Here is a 10371-nt window from a genome sequence, read left to right on the forward strand (position 1 = left end):
CCGAACTGTGCGTCTAAGGCCGATGGTAACAGAAGACAGGGGACATGATGTTTACCCAGATTCGGGCCCTCTCTATGGAAGTACTACCCTATGTCCTGCTTGATTGATATTGATGAATATGAGTATTACAAGAGTTGATCTACCACAAGATCGTAACGGCTAAACCCTAGAAGTCTAGCCTGTATGACTATAATAATGAGTACCTGTGGCGTTGTTCTCGTCGCCAATTGCATATCTAAAGAAAACTTATTTTATCCACACTATTCCTAAATTTGGTTATTAAGCTAAAACTTGTCACTTTCCAAGGGTTGATTCAAGAGCTTCCATAAGGGTTGATTCAATACATTTTTGTATCCTTTAAATTTTAGGTAATTGGTTAGAGATGCCCTGGGAAAAGCAAATTGCATAGTGGCGTTGAACTAGACGAAACATGCCAAGAACCAATTAATCCATCAACAAATAAACACATTTTGAGAATTTATGGGTATTTTAGACATGCTCGGCTTACAGATAGGTAAGTCATCTTTCAGCTCAAGCACATGTAAAACGAAAATTACTCAAGTCAAATCGCTAATCATAGCCGCAACTTCAATAGCCTATGGTTCAGGCAGTTATCGGAAAAAACAAACTTAAGGGGTAGGTGGGGGTTTGATATATGGGGAGCAATCGGGTCATAGAAAAGCTAAAATTAGTTATTACGACATCCACTGAACCCACTCCAACTCAACCTCTTATTAAACATTCCACAATGCGGAGACTGCCGCTCCGCTATGGGAGTTTGTTCTCCACTCTCAAAACTGCAAGGAAGAAGTAGAAAATTTGAAAGAAATACACTCTACACCGCCGCCTCTATATCTCAGCGCCAAGCTCCAACATCAAGGTGTGGTTCGACGCATCGCTTCCAGGGCCGCTGAATTGGATGGGACCTGCCATGACAAGAATGATGAGTTAGTTTATTTCTCTCGTAGATGTCAGTGGTTGCTGGCAATTTTCCTACTGCATACCAGGGCTGATGTATCGGTTCTTGCTGGCCCATTCATCTCGCAGCGAGGCAAACTTCTTAAATGGCGCAGCTGAAAAATGGCATTGCAAGAGATCAGGTTTTCGTACGAGTACATAAACCTCTTAGCTGTTAGTAACAGACTTGAAAGGTCTTCATACCATCAAGTTCCACCATAGCCTTCTTGATCACTGGCTTGTTCTTGCCTGGTTGCCAAGAATGAAAAGTTACAATTTGGCGCTAATAGTCCAAAATATGATTATTAGTAGTCCAAAATATGATTTAAATGGATTTCATTATCATATTTACTACTCCCTCCGTCCCATAATATAAGAAAGTTTTTGACATTAGTGTAGTATCAGGACGGAGTGAGTAACAGTAGGAAGAAATCGGCTGGAACATAATTGGGTCAAAAGAACAAGTCCGTATTTGGGTAACCTTCAGGTCAAAAGTAGAAAAAATGCCTTGAGAATGAGGTATTGTAGAAAATTACCATGCCTCCTCTCAACATCCATCAACGCAGTCAGTGCAGTTCCTCCAACAGTCCATTCTTCCACAGGAGCAGCCAGGTTACCAACCTGAGTCGGCAGAAAAAAAATAAGGACAAACTCAGACCACTTTAGTACATATAAAATAGTTTTAAAAAGTTACTCCAACATATTATGTTTTTTGTGAAATTTAATGTTCTATCCAATAATGAGTATGGCATGGGAACTGGAAGAGAACATATGACAATGTTCGCATGATGGAGAACTGGTCAGAAGTTAGGAGGTAAACAGAGTAAATATGACTCCGATGGTTAAGCAATGCCAAACATCTATCAAGTAGGAAAATATAGTGAGCATACCGACGAAATAAGTCCTGTCTTGCCAAATTGGAGAAGAGCACCAGCACCATAGCCTAATGCATAGCAATAGCTGGAATCAAAATTGGTAGGGAGGCCGCACCTTCCTTCATATCTGCAAAATTATGAAGCAAAAGTATGAGAGCATGTTTGTTAATTTGGAAAATGTGAAAATGCAACAATATATACTTACCCGAAGAAGTGAGACTGGCCTCTGAAATGTGCAGAGTACTTCCCCGCCGCTCTTCTCTTCTCCAATTCAGTTTCAACCATGGCAATAAGCATTTTCTCAGTTTCAATTTTCGCAACCTACAACAGAATTTCAGACCACAGTCAGCTAACTTTTTGATATAAATGGCCAATTTCAGAGAAATAAACAAAATTAAGGTGGTTCAACAAATTTCCCTGTTTTTACCTGAACATTGCCATGGGGATCTCTTTCAAGCAAAAGCTGCTCCTGAATGGTTTTGGGCAAGAAGTCAAACAACTCCCTAGATGCTGGTTCAAGCTTGCTTTTCCAAGCCCCTGCCTCGTCAACAACATCATGTGCCAAAATTTCATTCAATTCTGCAATGAGTTTTTGAATCTGGAGAAGAGAAAGAATGGTATCAGTAACGCAGTCGGCCACAGCATATAAAATTGGAGAAAGCACAAAAATTGTCAAACCTCTGGGATGAAATCAATCAGGCCTTCCGGTATTAGGACAACTCCATAGTTGTAACCAAGTTCTGCACGTTTGCAAACAACATCGGTAATGTAGTCTGTGACATTCTTGAGTGTTTCCTTCTTCTCAGCAACCTTCACGAATGAAGACATTAAGAAAATAAACAAAATGTGTCTTGTAGTTCTAGACACTTAATCTTAGAACATATAACATGTGCAACATATAAGGGTTAATGTTTGGTGTGAAAAGATAAAACTGGACTGTGAATTAACATAAATTATGTGTACATATGACTAGAAGAAGGCTGGAATGGGATAGTTTTATTTCAACTTCAGATGTACTTCATATATGAGTTCCTAACCTCTTCACCGATGAGTGCAACATTAGGGTGTGTCTGTAGAGCACACTCTAGTGTAATGTGAGAAGCAGCACGACCCATAAGCCTCACAACTGCATGACCATAGAGAGTACATGTTAGTGAGTGGATAAAGAAAAAAGATTAAAAAAATGTATCATGGATTATATATGTTTGCACTTGCAGACTGCAGTATGCCGAACAACAACTGCTATGAGAATGTTTGCATTATATGTATGCATGTATAGAAAAAATCAATAAAATTTAGAACATTTAACGAGTTCCTTCTCTAAAGTAATCACTTAAGATTAAAAATAAATTTGCATAAGGTGTGGTTAGTATGTTGCAGAGGTTTGCTGGGCCCTTTTGTGAACACTAAGACCAAGAAACTACCTAAGAAATCTGCCAACTAACTTTTAATACTCTCTGCGTGTACTTAATAATTCAATTAATGAAGATCTGAATAGCACTCTGATACAGGAGTTATCTGCTGTAGCAAACAGTATTGGTGAAACCTTTTTGACTATTGGGCTCTTTGTTAAGTGTAAAGTACATGGTTCAGTATGCTGAAACAATGGGTGGACAAACTTACAGTGGTAATATTTGCCTGTTGAACGTGCATCAGTCATGACATTGCCAATCATTTCGGAGTATATCTGGAAGGAGCACAAACTCATGTCATGACATGACACTAAAAGCTTCATATGCATGAAATGTCCTGATTCCACATTAGACTAAGCGAATGATCTAAGCATCCAGATCTATGCTAGCCCGGTAGTTCACGAAGCGCAATAAATTCATTCGACAAACACTGAGCATGGGATGCAAAATCAGGAAGCATCGAGATATTTCGGTTTTCAGACCACTTAGTTCTAGGTCAACCCCCCTTCAACTGAAGATGACACAACCGATTCGTTCAAATGTTATCGTAGAAAGTAGTTTACTGATTGAGTGATTTCTGATTTAGTCAATGCTCTTTCACTATTTTACTCATGCCCCCAAGATGTTAAGAATAGTATGTGCTTGACATTTAGTCATTTATATCTTCCCATTCTCCAAATAGTCAACGCAGTGTGCTTTATATCTAATCCATACATGCTTTATCACCGTATCGGTGCAATATGAGTGTTTCCGTACAAGCTAAATCCCTGCAAACTAGACTACGCTAGCAGACAACTAGGGAATTGATGCCTAAGGGCAAAAACCCAATACCTTGCAAGCAGTGTCGAATCCAAAGCTTGTTGGGACCTCCTTGCATTTCAGATCTCCATCAATAGTCTTTGGGCAACCAATAACGCGAGTCTTCAAGTTCCTTCCCCTGGGATGCAAAAAACATGACTTAGAATCATATTTATTAACATGTCAAGTAGCAGATGTTCCATTTCATATCACAAGATGTGCAATCTTTGCCCTTATTTATCACACAGCTTCTCTCCTGCATTTATATGTACTACTCTCACAAACAAATACTTAATATGTTTCCAGTGTATTCAAGTATAATAGGTACCATTGTTATTTGCTCTTATATGTCTCTTGGTTTTATAAGCTTCTTAATCTTTGTGGCCACTCAGAATATGGCTTACAATTTACAGAAGGCGGGAGTAACTGTCAATATGGCACAGAAAGGGTGCAATCTTGATTGAGCATTTACTTGTGATAAAATAATTCCAAGACAGAATACATAAATAATCTAAATTAGAAGCTACACCATTGTAGAACGAAAATAAAAGGATTTAACATTGTAAAGCTTCAGATATTAACAGCAAACAAAAAGTCCTTTAGGTGAGCAAAAGAGTGAGTTGTCTTTTTAGCAGCCAACCTGAAGTATTCACCGAGGAGGCATGCGTTAGTGTTTGAATCATCACCACCAATGACAACAAGTCCATCCAAATCAAGTCTGTTGACTGTGTCTTCAGCTTGCTGGAACTGCAAAAATATCAAACAGAGTTACAAATAAAGATAAAACTAGTGAAGTACTAGTTAGTCAACGCAGCACCAAATCCAGAAAGGGGATGGAAAGATCCAGCATGCATTTGCGTATAGGCACTCAAAAGACACACCTGCTCTGGTGTTTCAATCTTGTCCCTTCCACTGCAGATCATATCAAACCCGCCCTATTGAAAAGGTTATACATACTTCATTATAATGCATCATCAGAATAATAACACAAACAGCGTTAAGGGGTCTTATAATCCACAGTAAATTCCACCTAGCATCAGAATAATTCAGATGATAGGTGTATCAGATATCTTATCATCCTCACCTAAACCTTAGCTAGGTAGGAAGGTTTGCATAAAAGTCATGACACTTCGAAATTTCTATAAGCGTGCTCAGTAAAGGTTATGCCGCCATACCTGGTTTCTGTAGGGGTACACGAAATCAGTAGTCAGCTCGACGTACTTGCCCTTCATGACACCAGCCGGGCCTCCCTTGAATCCATACATGGTGCTGCCTTTGGCACGCTCCTGCAGGTAATCTGAACCAACAGAAACCATGACAAGTCAACGACAAGAAAATTTCAGGAAAAGCATAGCACAATCTAGCAAGATCTACAATTGTGCAAGTAAAGTGTCGAAACTGACTGAAAATATCAAAGTTAACTAAAAAATATCATAGTCCTCCTCGGATCTTCCACCAAGACCGGCACAGTGGCACTAACATCACTCTGATTTAATTTAATTATACAGTGCAAATTTCAATTCGAGTTGGTCTCAGCTAGTGGGCTCATACGGATTCCATCACGCGAACATACAGATGGAGAACAGTCGCACTCACCAAAGATGCCGCAGATCACATTGTGGCCGCCTGGCGCCTGGCCACCGGAGAGCACGACGCCGATCTTGAGCGGCTTCGTCTCGACCGGCTCGGCGGACGGCACCACGGCGGCCGACGGCTGGCCGTACAGGCAGGGGAACAGCTTGGCGATCTCATCTGCGACAGATCGAATCACAGCCGTCAAATCCAAATTCAAAATCCACACAGCCCGCGATCGGCAGGCCGAGATCCGAGAGCGACGCGTATCCCAGGGAAGAGGGCGCCCATTACTCACCGGGGCTTCCGGCGGCGGTGCTGGCGGGCCCGTCGGCGAGGGTGAAGTGGGAGCGGAGGACGGAGGGGAGGGGCAGCGCGTGCGCGATGCGGCTCGTCTGCACCTCGCTGTAGACGGACGCGAGGCGCCCGGGCACGGGCGCCGCACCCCCGTTGGAGGCCACCGCCGCAGCCGCCATGCGATGGGATGCGATGCGATGCGCCGGTGAGGTGGCGTTGGTGGGGGTGGTGGCGAGATTTGGAGGAATATGCTGTGGGCGGAGGGAGGGAGGGAGCGGTCAGTTGGGTGGGTCGTGTCGCCGCGGGGTTTTATGATGCGATCGATCGGTCTCGTGCTCCTTTTGCGGGTGAGCCCCTGGGTTCGTGGCCGCCTGACCTAAATTTAGGCTGTGTTCGGATTGGAGGAGAGCAGAGCAAAGGAATAGGAAAAAGTACAGGAAGTGAGGTTGGGTGTACAGTACAAATCACAGGTCTCCAAAGTAGAGGAATAGAAAAATGAGGTGTGTTCGCATCACAGGAAGCTTTCTAGCCGTTGCCTTGAGTTTTGACCGTTACACATACTAGCTGTTGCACTACATTTGCTCTATATATATGTACAGATGCACAAGCTTAAGAACAACACACATCACACAGCCAACCATTCCCACAGCCATTCCTCACTGCTGAGTTCATTTCAGCATCACATTTCTCACTCAAGCGATGAATCCAAACTACCGTAGGCGATCAGAAAATGAAGATGAATTCGTTTTTCTCATACATCCTACATTAGAAGGCAGCAGCTCATCCACAAAAATGCCAATACATACATCCATCCTCACAGGATCCACATACATGCATGAAACACTTACCGGCCATGAGGTCTTGTGCCAGAGACGATTCCACATGGAGAGAGAGATCTTTCAAGCCTTAGTTCAAAAATTGTGTGAGAAGTGCAAACTTGAAGACGGAACATATGTATCCGTGGAAGAGCAAGTAGCTATATTTCTATACACAATATCAAAAAATGCAAGCAATCGGACAGTGCAAGATATATTCCAACAGTGGATCAACGGTTAGTTATTATTTTCGAGTTGTGCTCAATGCAATTACATCACTATCATGCAACTACATCCGATTGCCGTCCCTACACCCACATCGCATCTTAAGGCAGCAAAAATTTGCATACTTTCAGGTACTACTTATGTTCTATTGTGACATGGTAAATTCATACTAGGCAAATTTGATGTTTGCATATCTCTAATTGTAGCATGAAATTTACAGAATTGTCTTGGAGCTATTGACGGCACTCACTTTCCCATGACCATTCCACCTGGGCAACAAGATCCATATAGAAACAGAAAACAAGGCCTTTCACAAAATTGCATGGTCGCATGTGACTTTGATCTAAAGTTCGTGCATGTACATCCTGGTTGGGAGGGGTCTGCTTCAGATGCAAGAGTTCTACAAGACTCACTTAAGCATGGTTTTAGTGTACCCCCTGGTAAATTCTATCTTGTAGATGCGGGTTATGCAAACACACCTCAATTCATTGCTCCATATAGGGGAACAAGGTATCATTTGCAAGAACAGGGAAGAGTACAGCAGAGGCCACAATCCGCCAAAGAATTGTTCAACCTCCGCCATGCTCAGCTTCGGAATCATGTTGAGAGAATTATTGGTATATTAAAAAAGAGGTATCCCATACTAAAGGCTGCTACGTCTTATGATATTGACACTCAAGTTGATATTTCTATGGCTTGTTGTGTGATGCACAATTTCATACGGCTACATGATGGTGACATGTCATTGCCGGACAGATGCACTGAAGATATAAATGAAAGCAATATGGAAGATGTACCAGATGGGGATACCAAATACAATGTTGATGTGCCATTATTTGACAGCATGAGGCAAGCTGGGAATGACATGCGAGATGCCATGGCAAATGCAATGTGGGCTGACTACAATGCAAGGCGATAAACCATATGTAATAAATGTAAAACAATTTGGTTTGTACTGCAAGTAATTCTAGCCAATCAAAAGGATTTGTGATCAAGTGTCATTTAGCATTGCATTAGTACTAGCACATCTGACCAGGAACACATACACAAAAGTCACGTGCACTTTCCTAGCCTATTACCTTAGCACTACATGATAATTTGGTACCATTAACTCAGCACTTTCCTAGCCTATTACCTTAGCACTACATGATAATTTGGTACCATTAACTCAGCAGTACAAGTGCCTACAGCAACATACAAAAGCCACTTTTGTAATTAACACAAAAGCATTCTCCAAGGGGCATATTCCCATAGCTAGTACACTAGGTGTTTTGAATTTTATTTCTTAACCAGCCCAGTCGTAATGCATCAGTTGAAAATGAGAGGAAGACTTCCCTGTTGTCCTTGTTGTTGGTGAAGAGGTCAGCTGCTTTTAGTATATCTCCCATTTGTAAATCCGGCAACCCCTCAAGTGCAGCAATGCATTTTTGTATGCTATAGGGATCCTCCAATTTCCTCTCCTCGATGGCTGCAAACCGTTCCATCTCTTCTCTTTTGAGGCTCAGGTACCTCTCGTGGAAATCATCAATACTAGAATTAGTCTTCTGTCTTTTCCCCCTCTTAGCACTAGTAAGCTCAGGAGCAGAATGAGATGGTTGACAATTTCTACGTATGTCTTCTGGAAGTTCCATCGACATATGTGGGGTTTGCTTTGAAGAAAATGGTGTTGGTATTGCATCTTCTGATTGAACATGTAATGCAGAATCTTTCACTTGAGTTGAGTTCACAGCTTCTAGGTGTAATGGATCATCGGTGCAGAACCAATTAGTGCTTCCATTGTCCTCTTCAGTATCAATATGCATGCACGATTCCATAGGAGCAGGTAAGTTCGGTGTAGGTGAGCGATGATGCTCCTCGGGACCTTCCAACTGTTGCGAATATGATGTAGTGACCTGAGAGAGTTCTCTGGCCTTGTTTGCATAATAATCCATGCCACGACAACTCCTTCCTTGAGCATAGCGCCCTGCATGAATTATGTCCAGAATAATCTCACTTAAGAACATTGTACAAGACAAACCATAACTCAAGTCAATGATTTAAAACTTACCATCATATAGAGCAAATAGATCATTATAGTATGGGAATGACTTGTCTTGCCATCGGAGGGCATCTTTTTTCTTACGGGCCTTTAATGCTTCCCAAACACTGTCCGGAGCAACCACCATCATTCTATCACGATCCCAACCGAAACCACTTTCAGATATCAAGTCTTGTATAGCTTTAAAATCTTTCTTCAGATCCTGCTCCTTTTGTTTTATCTGCGTTACTGTGAGTGATAAACCAAACTTTATATTGAATGCATTCACAATACTTCTCCAAGCCTCTTTGCTCCATGCATTTTGTGTTCGATATCTTGGGACATCATGTTCTTTCAAGAGCCAAATAAGATATGACTTCATTTTGTGATTCCAGCTAGCTCTATCACAATTTTTGTTGGTACCTAATGACAGGAAAAGGGCAATTTTAGTAATAGTTATCGAATAACAAGTTAACTGCTCATGTGCGCATACAAGTTCAGTCTTCCTAATGCTCTGGATCCATAATATAGTTTGCTACATAATCTCAAAGAATTTTTAAGATAGCTAGGAACGCCATGCTATAGCTGCACAATGTTAACTGCTGCTGCAGTGATATATGTATACATTAGTGCATGTATGCTTGCTTAATTTGTGGTAAAAAAATATTATCTGAAGATGATGTACGCACACTACCATTTAACTAATCAGAACTATATGCTACTACTTGGAAACACAGGGGCAGTGGCGGAGGGTGTGAGCTGAATTTAAGTGGGGGGCAAACAAGGGCACGCCCCCAAAACGGCTGGAGAGATTAGAGAGGCCGGGTGATTAGAGGGGCCGGTGATTAGAAGTGAGTTTAGCATTGGGATTTGCTTTTTCTTTTGCAACAAATTCGTTCTGAAGGGGAGGCCAGGACCCGGGATGATACCACCAACGCCCCAGCACACTGGAGATCCCGAATCAAACTAATCAGATTACCACACTATACAAAGAGAAACAGATCTGTCCTAATAAAAAAATTGAACACCAGATTGAGATTTCTGAATGAGAGAGCAAGATGTATGAAGCGAATTACCTAATTCTTGCAAGATCTCCTCACTTCCCCCAAATTTCAGATCTTCCAACCCTTGTGTGACTTGTGTCGATGGAACGGGGGGTGGAGCTCGAAGGACAATGGGAGGGGGCGGATGAGGTGGAGGAGGTGGAGGAGGAGGAGGAGTAGGTGCTCGGATCCGCCGGTTGGGCATGCTGCACCGGTGGTCATCCATGTCGATTTCGCGCGAAGCTCGCGGGAGAAGGGCGCGGGATGGGGCGGGAGAGTGATGGGGCGGGAGAGTGATGGGGCGAGGGGAGGATTTTCAGTTTTTCACCGGGCGTTCCCTTTGGTACGAGTAGATGTTAT

The 10371-nt window shown here is 42.3% G+C and overlaps 2 protein-coding genes across 2 annotated transcripts; both read right to left on the reverse strand.

The window, feature by feature from the left end:
* Positions 1 to 557: 557 nt before the first annotated feature.
* Positions 558 to 6195, reverse strand: LOC119328323 (pyrophosphate--fructose 6-phosphate 1-phosphotransferase subunit beta-like). Its single transcript, XM_037601322.1, has 16 exons — positions 5913 to 6195; positions 5639 to 5794; positions 5218 to 5339; positions 4924 to 4977; positions 4683 to 4789; positions 4076 to 4181; positions 3456 to 3519; positions 2870 to 2958; positions 2511 to 2642; positions 2260 to 2430; positions 2038 to 2153; positions 1848 to 1959; positions 1494 to 1578; positions 1162 to 1206; positions 1005 to 1073; positions 558 to 926 (listed from the first exon to the last, which is right to left on the reverse strand). Exons 1-16 carry the CDS (start codon positions 6088 to 6090, stop codon positions 850 to 852), a joined length of 1683 nt encoding a protein of 560 aa, XP_037457219.1. The 5' UTR covers positions 6091 to 6195; the 3' UTR covers positions 558 to 849.
* Positions 6196 to 8092: 1897 nt separating this feature from the next.
* On the reverse strand, positions 8093 to 9037 carry LOC119334721. The gene is made up of 2 exons (XM_037607261.1): positions 8999 to 9037; positions 8093 to 8914 (listed from the first exon to the last, which is right to left on the reverse strand). The coding sequence occupies exon 2, from the start codon at positions 8880 to 8882 to the stop codon at positions 8214 to 8216; it is 669 nt and encodes a 222-aa protein (XP_037463158.1). The 5' UTR covers positions 8883 to 8914; positions 8999 to 9037; the 3' UTR covers positions 8093 to 8213.
* Between the last annotated feature and the right edge of the window lie 1334 nt (positions 9038 to 10371).

This window comes from Triticum dicoccoides, chromosome 7A (genome assembly GCF_002162155.2).
Source record: "Triticum dicoccoides isolate Atlit2015 ecotype Zavitan chromosome 7A, WEW_v2.0, whole genome shotgun sequence".
NCBI lineage: Eukaryota > Viridiplantae > Streptophyta > Magnoliopsida > Poales > Poaceae > Triticum > Triticum dicoccoides.